This window comes from Ischnura elegans, chromosome 2 (genome assembly GCF_921293095.1).
Source record: "Ischnura elegans chromosome 2, ioIscEleg1.1, whole genome shotgun sequence".
NCBI classification, from domain to species: Eukaryota; Metazoa; Arthropoda; class Insecta; order Odonata; family Coenagrionidae; genus Ischnura; species Ischnura elegans.
The window spans coordinates 225961-239628 of NC_060247.1; the positions used below are offsets into that span (position 1 = coordinate 225961).

The 13668-nt window shown below is 38.3% G+C and overlaps 1 protein-coding gene across 1 annotated transcript; it reads left to right on the forward strand.

Annotated features, from left to right (window-relative positions):
* The first annotated feature begins 868 nt into the window (after window positions 1-868).
* Window positions 869-12953, forward strand: LOC124173986. Its single transcript, XM_046553149.1, has 2 exons — window positions 869-899; window positions 12381-12953. Exons 1-2 carry the CDS (start codon window positions 878-880, stop codon window positions 12932-12934), a joined length of 576 nt encoding a protein of 191 aa, XP_046409105.1. The 5' UTR covers window positions 869-877; the 3' UTR covers window positions 12935-12953.
* The last annotated feature ends 715 nt before the right edge of the window (window positions 12954-13668 follow it).

Sequence of the window (13668 nt, forward strand, 5' to 3'; positions counted from 1 at the left end):
GATGCGGTGCAGAAAGACATAATCCGCGTGCTGAACAAAGTACAAATAAAAGCTGCACGATTCGTAATAGAACTCCTACGGGCGTACAGACAGCGTTACCCAGCGAAGTAGCTACCGAAGACTCGGTGGCTGCGCGATAGGCTAAGATTGTTTGAACAATTGAGAATAGATATCTTTAAGAGTGACATTGAGAACATAATAGTATTAGAGCCCCTCTATATTTCCAGGTCCGACAGAAGCAATAAATTAAAAGAGATATTTTGGCGAACGGATAGATGTGTGAATTCGTTTTTCCCCCGAACCATAAAGGACTTTAAAAAAATGCTAGCCGTTATTTCGTTAGAGCATTTTCTTTCTGGTGTAAACGGCTTTTGTCCTAACACCCCCTGCCGCACGCCTTTTTAGGCGGCTTGCAGGGTAGTATGTAGATGTAAACTAAAGGGCAGTGAGTGCAACGAGGTCCGGTGCTAAGATTGGCTACATTCAGTTCGTGTTCCGCTCCCGTCGGGTATGGATGAGTTCTCACTCCGTGTGGTTGACTCAACGCTATGCATCGCCGGTTGCGAGCCATTTAGTTTCCGGCTAACTGTGTGAAAATAGTTGCCTTCATTGAGTGGAAGCCTTATTTGTGTAAAGAAAAGTGTGCTAAATCGAGCTTACAGGAGTTATATTCGCCATGCCTACAACATCTTTCTGGCATTAGCTCGTGTGCAAAGTGTAACACATCTACACGGAATACAACTTCCATCATTAGCGATACCTGCCGTTAAACCTTCCATGGATTTTCTCTACAGGAGTCGCTGACATCGAAGGGATTGAATCAAGAGGACAATCCTTGAAATGTGTGTACTGCCAAAATTTACGAAAGACATCCCGTATGGACAGAAGTAAATCGGAAGGTAAATCCCTTCAGGAAATATTTTATTTGTTCATAGGGAATATAAAATAACTAAATGTAACGGATCAAAAAAACTAGGGAACACTATTCATAAGCCATACGATAAATTGGGAGACAGGTTGAAGTTAATTGAATCGCAGGGTAAAATATTAGAGAAATTTTTAGATCAAATATCCAAATTGCAAAGTGAAAATGTGGTGCTGAAGACGCAACTTTCTGACGCACTAAACCGTTCTGATGGCCTTGCGAAACGCATGTTAAGTATTAAGACGAAATTTCATGGCATCCCCAGCCAATGTGATGAAAATATGGAAGTAGTAGTGAATAAAGTTTGTGCTGCATTAGATGCAGAAATAAATAGTATCCTAATTGTCCACTACTACCCGGTTAAGACGAAATCTAGTTGGGAAACAGGAGGAATTAAACTCCGAATTCTGAATCAGCACGTAAATGATAAGCTGTTAGCTAAGTGCCAAGTAATTTTTTTTTCTATTCGACTCTTGACCTTGTAATCCTACCTCCTAATGATGTACAATCGTTTTCAATAATATCATACACATCCACGTGTCCCATTTTAGTGAGTTAAAATAATTTTCATACCCTAGGGCTATAAAATGATTTCAACTACGAATGTAGCTGGTTAGTTACCGAGTATTGCCGATACTATAAGTCGGGATTTTACTCAATGGATATTTGACAGTGATTAGCCGCAAGGAAATTAAGATACAACCACTGCCACCTCCCCGACTTATTTTACCTCAGTGATTTAATCTGTTTAGAAAGAAATATGTTAAGGTAGATAGAGGCATTATTTTTATAAATGTAGTATTGACTCTTGTATACTCTATTATTATATAAAATGTAAAAGAGAATAATTAATTCCATTTTAAACCCTCCCAAATTTCACCGCAACAACCGCACATGTAATATATAGAGCGCACATGCAAGCTATAGAGCCACAACTTCGTAAGTCAGAAACGGTGAGTCACGTATGAAAATGAAAAGAGGATATACCATGCCGCGAAGTCAACCTTTTTCCGGGGAGATATCGCGGAACAAAATATCGAATTGATGCAAAGATATCGTACTGCCCACTAATTTCATTCCACTCCTCACAGCACGTGTTTCGATTTCTATATAGTCATAATCGGGTACAAACAAATTACTATTTCGGACAGAAATACATATCTTCAAAAGTAGCAGTGGCGAAAACATATTACCCTTACGGGACCGCCCGCATCGCCTAATATTCGAGAACCTAAATTGTAACTTTCTTATACCATAAGATAGCATTGTCTTGTATATGTGCATATAATCATTTTGAATAAAACTATCTTAATCTTTGCATGTGACTTGATTATTCTTCATTACGATTAAAGTACAGGAGGCTCAAAATATCTTTTGCCCTCCCCCTTGAGTTTTTTCTGTATCCGTAACTGAAAAGTAGTGAGGGTGAAGGATCAGAAGGAAGTAGGCGGAGGGGTTGTAGGACGGTAAGTCAAGAAGAATTCATCATACAGACAACCTAAATTCCGGACTTGCGTCATGTCACGTGGTAAAAAAGGTTTTGGGGAAGGAAGTGGGGTTAGGTAGCAGTCAGGGGAGTACATATAAGATGGGGGAGTGACTAAAAAACCCATTTCCGTTCAGTAAGTCATATTTCTTCCTTTTCTTTTTCACCATTTCCCACTTTTCGGCCGCACCTAAAATAAGCCGTTTTTCTTGGAACTGAATAATTTAATATCGAAAATTTGATGCATGTTTGTGTGCCATTCGGCGCTTTGAAAAGTTGGGTCACGGTTCTCCAAGCACCTTTTGCGTTCGGACACACGAGTAAAGAAGTTCCTCCCAGTGTGGCCGATATACACCCCCTCAAGTGAGTCACATCATAGTTTGTACTTGCCGCTGAGCCCGAAAGAAAACACTCCGATGGCCCAACGTGTGCGTGAGTTTCCTCAGCGCATTGCAACCGCTAGGGTTTTTGCCCCGGGAGTTCGACTCCCATTTCGCTAGCCAGGCTGCATCCGCGTCCGACCTCGTCGGCGACGTAAAGGCAAAGGAAGCAGCTCGCATTGAGTGCCAACCCGTAAGTGGTCACCAACACGGCCCCATCAATGAAATGGGACTGGTAGGTGTCTGCACATTATTGAAAGCGATAATACTTGTTTGCATCAATGAGACCCTTTGTGCTGGTAGAAAGGTGGGGTGGCGCGGCATGATAAGCACTGTAAGCATCTATGGATTCGCGGAGGTAAAATTTATTTGAGAAAAGTAGAAAAGGAGCCAGCATTTGTAGTTAGCATCATGGATGATGTAAAACATCTTTGATCGTTGATTTTGTGATTCGTAATTCAATGATATAGAAGGTATACCTTGACTATAAGCCTATTTTATGGATATGAATAGTACTGTAAATGCCTTTAATGGAATGAATTCCCTATTGATCGTCCATCAAAATATCCGAAGTGTTAGACGCAACTTTAATTTACTACTTTCACATTTAAATAGCATTTCACAATAACCCGATATTATAGCTTTGAATGAAATAGGAATACAATCTGATTAAATTAATGTATATACAGTGAGTGGGTAGGTACTATTCTTATGGAAGTTGTAATACTTCTGAAAGAGCAAGAGGTGTGTTAGCGTTTATAAGACATGACATAACAACCGTACTGAGGCCTTGTCATATAAACCCTACTGATTGCTTGTTGATCAATGTTTCATGCAAGTTTTGTATATTTCATCTCTTTGTCGTCTACAGGGACAAAATTTCTATTGATCAATTTGTTTCCGATTTTGAACCCTAATCAAGGTGCATATATCAAAAATTAGTAATGGTCAGTGATATGAATGTTCAGTTACTAATGCCCAGCTGCGACTCCAAGCAGTTGACAAATGTCATGAGTTGATGTGGCTTGACTACCTTAATCAATGAAGCAACCAGAATGACTAGACAATGAGCCACCTGTTCAGATCATGTAATCACTCGGTGGTTTAACACACTTAATGTAGACCTCAAAGCCAAGTTTATGCATATAGGTATAACGCATCACTCTCGAGTCCAACCCAATTCCAATCTTTCTGCTCGCAAAGAAAACGAAAGTACACCATCTAATGTCACTGCCGTAAATCATTAAATGAAAATGTTCGACTGTATTCTTGGGAAGTATTGTATGAAGAACATGAAATTTCCTAAACTATTAATTCATTTTCAAAGATACTGTTAACATGTGTCAATGAGTCTTAAGTATGGTCAGGAATGAACGTGCCGTAAAATTAAAGCCCTGGATGACTGACTCCTCGATGTGCAAAGTTGCGCGTAAAAAAATCTTTTTCTAAAATTACGCCATCACCCGCACAATAACGGCTTGAGAAAAGAGTACGTAAAGATAAGAATAAACTGTGTATATGTGTCCGGAATGCGGCTAACTCCTATTACATGGAACAATTGGACAAAGTAAATCGAAATAAAAAGGAACAGTGCATGAACTAATACAAGGAAATCGGACCTTAAATGACCCAGTTATTATTGATATAGACTTCAAGAAGGAGTTCATAATCACATTTGAGTCTCCTAAATTGTATCCATTTGTAAAAAATAATTCAATGATGGATAATTTATCAAATAGTAAAAATCATCTAAGCCTAAACTCCTTTTTGGAACCAGTCACTACGCCTGATGTATTAAAAATTGCCAATAGCCAATCTTTAAAAAAGCTGCCCGTCCGGATCAAATAAATGCTGGATTGATAAAATTATCATATAGGACATTGCAGATGTACTCTGCCATTTCTTCAGTGAAAGCTTGCCAAATGTGAGATTCCCTGCATACTTGAAGCAAGAAATTATTGTTCCCGTTCACGAAAAATTCGTACTACGCGGTATTCACAATTACCGTCCGATTTCTTTGCTCTAAATTTATTCTAACGTACTTGAAAAACTTGTGAAAAGAACACTGGTAAATTTTCCGGAATAGGAAGTACTTGTGTGACAATCAATATAGTTCGAGGGTCGTTCAATAAGTCTTTAGAAAAAGGTATAAGAACAAATTGTATTGGACCAATTATTATATATGTTTGATTTTAGTTTCCTTTCAGCTCTATACTTTTTTGTAAGCAAAAGTTGTTCTCTACAATCGGTAACAACAAAGAAACTATGGGATGGATAAAGTTCAAACTTCAACTGTTGACGAGTCACAAGTGCTAATTTCTGACTTATATTAATTTTGGAAACTAAGAGAGCAATTATTCGGAAATTCTAAGGACTTATAGAACGAACCTCGTATTAGGATAGGTAAAAGTACTCAGGACGCTTGAAAAACTTAATCACTCCAATTTTTCAGTCCATTAAATGTAATAAATAGACCACTGCTGTATACATAGTTATAAAAAAGCCTTTGATACAATAAAATACAAGATGTTTTTGGATAAACAACATCTTGCAGAAATTTGTAGCATTTCTATAAAGTCATTTCGAAAGTTTCTTGACTGCTCGCTTAAAGTTTTTAAGGTACTACAATAGTCATAGAAGTTCCGAAAATATTTGTTCTGGAGTGGTTCAAGGATCAGCGTTAGGTCCAATATGATTTTTATTGTAAATCAATCATCTGTGTAATCTAAATTTCGGTGGTAAACTCACCGCCTTTGCGGATAACCTAGTCCTGTCTTACAAAAGTATGAACCGGATTGATTTACAGCAAAGCATACATAAAATGTGATATAAACGATATCAACCAATGGTTTGCATCGAAAAAACTTAAATTAAGCGAGAAAACCTAAATTATGTTAAAATTTATACAACAGCTTCCCCATTGACTAATGTTGTGTAACGTTCTTCCAAGCGTACTAAAATGACATGCTGACAGTTTCACACTGGTTCGAGTTGAGGAATACCATGGATTAGCAATTGATGAGCATCTAAAATGGAAGCATTATACAAATAACATTGCAAATAGTTTGAAAAATTGTAGAACGAAACACTACTTTATTCGTAATAAGTGTTCTTTAACTGTGATTTACAGTATTTATTATGCTATCGTATATTCTGGGGTAAATTATGGTATGTTGAGCTAGGCTAGTGCATTTAAAATTCGCTCAAACGTACACATACAGCTCTAAGAGCAATCACACTTGCTCCTGCAGCCGGAGCAGATGGCCTTTCACTCTCTTTTCCTATAATTTTTAAACTGCAGGTACTTACTACCCCTGAGACACTGATACATCTATTAGATGCTAAGGTTTTCTACCTTCGTGGTGGTGGAGGTAGTCCAAAAGTCTTGGATGAGCCCCAATAATACTATCTACGAACAAATACTTCATATGAATTGCCCAAACTCAATGTTATTTTATTAAAGGCAGCTTTATTTTCTTGGGACCAAAAATTTGCACTAGTTTGCGAAAAACAATCAATGAGAGTAACAACATGTATACGACTACGAGAGTAACAACATATATACCATCCTTAAGCAAGTGAACCTGGCTGTATACTAAAAAAATATTATAGGGGATATCTAATAGAACTATTTTCAAACCATATTCCTTTTTTATTGTTAATTCCATTTTTAGTTTATATTTACTGTGTGTTTATAATGTATCAAAAGTTCATCTGGAAGGCATTTCTTGTTTCGCAGCAATATGTACTTAAGAATTACGACTGTATTTCTGAAGGTGATCCCTCCAACAGACAATAGACTCTAGGTCAACAATAGCTCCAAAATTATTTATGTATGTATGATATTTAACTTTTTAAATTGTTTAAGGAGAAATACATGTAACTATTATGGAGGACTGATGATAAAAATAAAAGGTAGGCATTTCACCATTGCAAGTCAAAGCCAATGGTTAAAATCAACGGGAAACTTAAAAACGATAAACACGTTTTATTACGAGCTCGTACATTTGGGTTTTAGACGCTTGCATTAATATGGCGACAGGTATGAATAAAACCGTAGGAGAAAAAGATGACTGAATAATCGACTCACTATTGTACAATTGGCTTCATAAGTAAATGTCTAGTTGCGACAGGCCACAGATAGTAGGCATAATTCGCTTGACATTTTTCCAGTTTGGAAAACAGGCACGACAAGAAGAGGAAGACTCAGAGAAAATCATATTTGAACAACACTGTATTTCCAGTTCCCTCAGAAACGATAATAAGAGATATTTTTTCGAATGGATGAATAATTGAATTTGTTTTCCTCCCGCACGATAAAAGAATTTAATAAATTCTGGGTAGGACTTCGTCACAGCCTTTCCTTTTTATTCGTTGACGGCTGGTTTCCTAACACCCCCTGCCACACGCTTATTGACGCGGCTTCCTGCGTAGTATACATATGTAGAAGAGTAGGTACTGAGAAGAAGTAAAGGGGGGAAGCTTCGCCTAATATATTGTGCACGAAAGTCTGCTCGTAGTCTAGACCCTATGTGGGAGGTCAATGGAAAAAATTCGCAAAGTAACCGATCTACCACCACAAATGTTTTCACAGGAAAACTCCTGATTGGTTTCACGGGATCAAATCCAGGCCTCTAAGGTCTCCCCTGTCATCACACCACCAACCCTCACCTCACATTCCATACTACATCCCTTAAGTCTTCCCTTTCAAGATTTTGAAACGACATTCATTTGATATGTCTTTCAAAACTAAAGTTATGCTAGCATTTATTGAAAGAACGAAATTTGAGTTGCGGTTGGTTCGACATAGTTATAATTTCAGGCATTCGAGAGAAAAGAAAAGAAAATCACATTTTGTAACAAATGAAAATGACGAGTCATTATCATTAGTCAATGTTGACCTGTAATTGATTGAAACATGCTAATAATTGGTGGAAACTATTGTGCATCCTTGCATAGATGTGGAAGAAGTGTACTTGGTATTTTGTGACGTGTCCTAGATCAATGAATTTATATCAGTATCAAGAATTTCTTTTTCTTACAGATATCCTTATAGATTGCCTCCTATTCCCTTAGGCAGCAGAGATAAGAGGTCTTAAGCATTTTCACGCCTAATTTGGGGGAAAGGAACCCTACTCATGTGTATGATAACAAGGAATTTAGTTTTAGCCACGATGAGAAATACGAGAACAGGCCGGGTCGTTGTGCGCAAGTCAGTCGAAGTAAGCTAAAATCATGCATTGGGCAATTATAAATAAACGGCTCTTAAGACACTTATTTGACTTTTTGAAATTGAAATTGATTTTGAAATTGAAAAAATTATCACGAAGTGAAAGGAGAGCCTGGACTGCCCAACAGTGAACCAAGCACTAGAGACCCACGCCGCTAAGTATTTCGCTGCAGCCCTTAGAAGGCAAAATGTCACAATAGGGTCGATTACTCAGACAAGGAACCGCAATTCATTATTAGAATTCGGTTGATGAAGTGGGAAGATTACTTACGAGGAAAAATGATTTTCTTCACTCAGCCATTCTCTGTTTAAAATGAAAAGATACGAGAAGGTACCCCCACATATCATGAGTTGGTGATGCCATTACATCTCTGATAAATCAGAACCGATCAGAGAGGGAAAGCATTTCTAACTAGAGAACCGTCTAGTTGCTCTCTTATAATGAAAGCCTAACCTTGCGAGACTAATAATTGTTGTATTTATTTTGTAAGCAGTTATATTTTAATTGTACGCACAGTGGTGAATCTATGGGGGAGGGGCTAAGGGGACCATAGCCCCCCCCCCCCCCCCCCTTGGGTGTCCAATTCACTTTAGATAAATAGTTATTTTATTCGGACCCCCACTACTGCTGGTCGGCTAACCCCCACTTAGCCTCCCCCCTTTTCCCTATTCTGGATCCGCCACTGCTGATCCGCATCTTACTATATTTCTACTGTTTTCATTCATGTAATGAAAGTGTTATCGTCGGAAGAAATAATTAAAATAAGCGGCAATTAACTTCGCTTGTTACGCGAGAGATGCTTGGGAGTATCTAGGGGCGGTGACTCGCTCCGCATTAATTTGTGACGGTATTAAATTTTCTGCCAAAGTCTCGACACCTTCGATTTTTCACCGAGAATTGCTCGATAAGTGGACGACGGGTTGTAAACGGAAAAATTTGTCCGTGCCATTATCAAAATCGACGATAAAAGAAAGTCCTAAACTGGTCTATTGTGTCAAAAACAAGTGTGAGCTCAAATAAAGACGTATCACTCGAGCTGAGAAATAGATCGAATTAAGAATGGTGCATAGGAGGCAAAGGGGACAAGTAAGCTGGGCAAATCGCAGTGCGCAAGTCATTAAAATTAACCTATAATGATGATTATTCATGGTTATAGGTAAACCTATTTATCTGAATGAAGCTGAACAAAACTGTAAATCCTCGCAATGGATTAACATGACGACTATTAACTTATCACTGTGAAGCTGAAACATACGTTTCATTCGTTGATGATTGAAACATAATTCTAAAAAGGTTTCTTGAATGTTCTCGTGATACATGACCCTACCTAATGCCACCTCATTGCATAAATTTTTTTAGTATATTTTGGATATTTTTTCCTGGGAGTCTCCCTCACGGAGGAACAAAGCAGACAGAGGAATCTATGTCGAGAAAAAGTTTACAATGCCCGTGAATCACCAAATGAATGGTCACTACGTCGTTAAATAGTTCTACTTTGCGAGTGCATTGAGACAATGTGAAGTAAAAGCAAAATGTAAATGAAGCAAAGGCTAAAGGAAGCGAATGAACCACCAAGGATATATAAAATTAAAATGAACGAAAATTTGACTGACTTACCATATCTTAATCAGCACACCTCTCCCATGTGATCTTGTAAGGATTTCCCGCAAAATCTGATTTCACTTCACGCAATCGACAGCGACAACGGATTTGAATTGCTGTAAAGAAAGAAAAATAACAAATTAAATTTCGCCTCGACTTAGTGCTCGATTCAAACGATTACTATCCTTTGTAAACCTCTAGCCACACTATAGATATTATCACTAGAAAGAATTAAAATATGCGAGAATGTCTGAGTGAGCCATATTGATACATTTTTCAAGTAGAAATAAACGAAATTAAAGAAATTTATTGGAATTCGATCCCTACCGACTGAGAATTTAAAAAAAATTCGTGCCTAATAGTGAACCAAGCGCTACTAGTAGTCACCAGTAGTCACCCATGTATTTCGTGGCAGTGTTTAGGAGGCAAAATGCCACAGTAGGGTAGATTTTTAAGACCCGAACCGCAATTCATTATACGTATTCGGTAAATGGAAGTGGGGACATTGTATTAGTTAAGAGGAAAGTCCGAAGATTATTAAGTTACGAGGAATAATAATCTTCATAACTAAGCCATTCTCAGTTTAAAATGAAAAACATGCGAAGCTAACGCCCACATTTCACAATTTGATGACGTCATTACATCTCCGGTAAATTTAACCGTTCAGATGGAACCAATGATACAGGGAAAGAATTTCTAACTTCTTGTGGTCTAATTTCTAATTCTTATTTCCAACTCCCTCAGAATTATGGCCCAACCTTAGTTTCAAAGAAGCGTTCCACATTATGTATAAATGTATTCATTTCCTAGACCAATCCGTGGAATAAGTGGCAGCAAGGTGGAATATACCAATTAAGATTGACAAAATATATGATGTCACAGATTCTGATTAACATCACTACATAGTTATGGAATATACGAATACTTTGATTAACAATTTTTGACGCAACCAATATAATACACCGGTGAAAACTTGAAAAGACAACGTCAGTACCAACTGATTATGACGGTTTATAGCAATGCATAGTCCCGAGAATCGCCGATTCAAAAGCTTACATTGAAACCCCGGTCTAAAAATTTCTGGAGCACTTCCTACGACCTTGGTTCACGCTTGCCGAGAAATAGTGAATTTAAAATTTGAGAGGCGAGAGAAATTCACCACACACAAAAATAGATATTTCATACGTTGCAAGTATTTTGCAAGTCCCAAATCATGACCAAACGAGAACGGTTCAGGTAAACGAACGATGGAAACTTTCCTCCGAAAAATATATTCACGACCATCATATCGATAACGATTACATTACGTAGCCTCAAACATCGAATAATATATGAGAATTACTCTTGATAAGCTTGAAGACTATATGGGGTCACTGGTTCTCAGCACTTCGTTGAACACGATTTTCCGCAAAATTAATTTACTTCACGGGTTCCATAGTCAGTCGCTACAACAATTATTTCACATGCCTTAAGTCGAAATCACACACAATCAACAGTGAAGAAAACTTACAAAATCCAAGTTGTTAACTTTTTTGGGAACACTCCCGTACTCACCTCTAAACTCAATGCAAGTTGCCGCCAGACTGATGAAAGATTTTCAGGAGAAGCATTGTGGGCTAGGGCGGATCGCAAAAGTCGATTTTTTTCAAATCCATCTGGCCCAATGAAAAAAAGTTGTGGGACCGATCAAAAATAAGGCCTGAAAAATTTGAGACCTGTACGTGAACCCCTGACCCTCGCTCAAATAAAATTTTCGTGAATTTTGACGTATCTGCCACCGTTTAGCCACAAAATGCCTAATTTGAGTCCGCGTCCGCGAAGAAAATATTCCAACGCCCACGCAGCGTCACGGATACCAGTGCCGCAGGCCGATCCCTTCCCCTCCACGCTCGCTTCTCCCCCTCCCACGCCTCTAATACAGCAAAATTCATCCCGCGTATGCTGCTAGGAGGTCGTTTATCTTTGATAATATAAATCAGAAGATGGTAGAAGGTAAAAAGCGATGCGTAGTGAGACGACTTGTCCCTTATTTGGCGCCTCGTCGGCGTTAAACAAATCGATGTTACCAACTTGTAGAGAAGTTATGAAATAATTTTAGACCTGCGCACGCAGGAAAGGAGACTATGGTCTTGAAGACACCTCTCGAGTAGCTATGAAGGTTTGGGAACTTAGGTTATGCATTTCTATTCCGGTATTGTCCGACAGCTGTGAATAAATTGATGAATAAGGGTGAAGGCCGCCGGTGTTGCCTCTCTGCTCGAGTAAAGTGCCCATATACCAATACATACCATTCTACCTCCTAACCTTTAAGATCCCACCTCTTGTCCTTGCTTCGGCCTGCACTAACCAACCAGGACAAGAAATGAACTTCTCGGCCTAAACTAGGATCTTATCTTCGAATAACTCCTATATTTTAAGCTTTGGTTTTTCTTTTGTCTCTAGACAGGTTTGTTTTCCTTGCCTAACTTTTGCAAAGCAGCTATCGGTCTTCTACAACTCCTTACACACCTCTTAGAACTCATTTTCAGTGACGTCGCCTTGCCACAGCTCCGTTGCTTATCAGTTGCCAGCCCTAGTTAACAGCTTCGATTTATTATGCGAAAAAAATGTGCTCATACAAAAACTATCACGTAGTGCCCAACATCAGCGCTGATATTCAGTTTTAGTTTTTAAGAGGACGCATACCTCGAGCTCAGTCGGTCTTTTTTGTGACGGATTACTAGCTTAAAACTCATGTACCAACTTGGAATTTTCAGGGTGCATAAAAGAGATCTGCAAGCCAGCTGAGATGGGGAAACATCAGGCTGAGACCCTGCAAGGAGCCAAATCCGTGGATGCAGTCAGCAGGAAAAGAACGAGAGCTGAAGCATTGAAGGATTCAGTGAGGCATACTGATAAGTACCTACCTGAGACAGTGGTGAATTTGTGTAAAACGTGCAATTTTAAGCATAAAAAAGGAGAATGTCGAGCATTTGGTAAAATTTTCAATAATTGTGGAAAGCAAAATCATTTTGCAATTGCATGTAAATTTAGAAAATTGTATAATAATACTAAAGTAAAATCAGTTGACTTATCTGCCCCAGACGTAATTGTTGAACACGATCTTAATGATTTTGTAATTGAAAGTGTTGTGAACAGTTTAAGAATGAAAGATGATTCGAATGTCTGGTCTGAGACTATTAATGTTAATGGTGTAAACGTCAAATTTAACCTAGATATCGGTGCTCAAGTGAATGTTTTGCCTCACAGAATACTGACACATTGTAAAAGTGATAATTTGATGAAGGTGGAATTGAAACCCACGTCATAAATATTAGAATCATTTGATGGTCATAAAGTGAAGCCACTTGGAGTGGCAAGTCAAAACACTACGCAGAGGAATTTTCAAATGTTCTGGATTTCTGGATTCCGGATTTGAGGTCCTCAACTGTAATATGTTCATCAAGAATCGCTCTTTTTACTGAAAAGGATGGAAATTAACAGTAAAATCTACCTTTTTATCTAAATGAATTAATGAACCAGAGCTTAACAACATCACTAACTCATGAAAAATAAGTGGTAAATTTTGCATTTTTTCACTTAAAAGTTATGAGAAAATGACTGAATGAGAAATACCTTTTTTGTCATTACTTATCTTTTCCATCCACGAACAGAATTGCCTGGTAGAATAGTAAAGTTGGGTCTGACTGAAGGACCCCATAGGAAATGAACATGAGCTCTCGAACAGGAGCTGATTTTTTTCCCTTACCTTACACTCAATAGATGTTGGATGAAGAACATAATATTAGAATACCACTACATTTCCGGGTCCGACAGAAACGACAAATTGAGAGAGATATGAGAGAGAGATAGAGAAAAAATTGATTACTTCGGACTTGAACCCTCGCAAAATTTTCATTAAGTTACAGCGCACAGTATAGACCCACTCGGCTACGGAGCCATGTATTGTTCAAATTTCCCTCCCACTGGTGCAATAGAAAATACCGAAACTCGATTTCAAAACTGTGGCGAAAGTGGCGCCGCACCATTTGTTGCAATACTTTT

Bases quoted from the DNA above. Each gene is read 5' to 3' on its own strand.
- LOC124173986 (XM_046553149.1), top strand. From the start codon at position 878: ATGGACAGAAGTAAATCGGAAG. The intron at 900-12,380 runs GTAAATCCCTTC...TGGAATTTTCAG, and splicing joins GGACAGAAGTAAATCGGAAG to GGTGCATAAAAGAGATCTGC.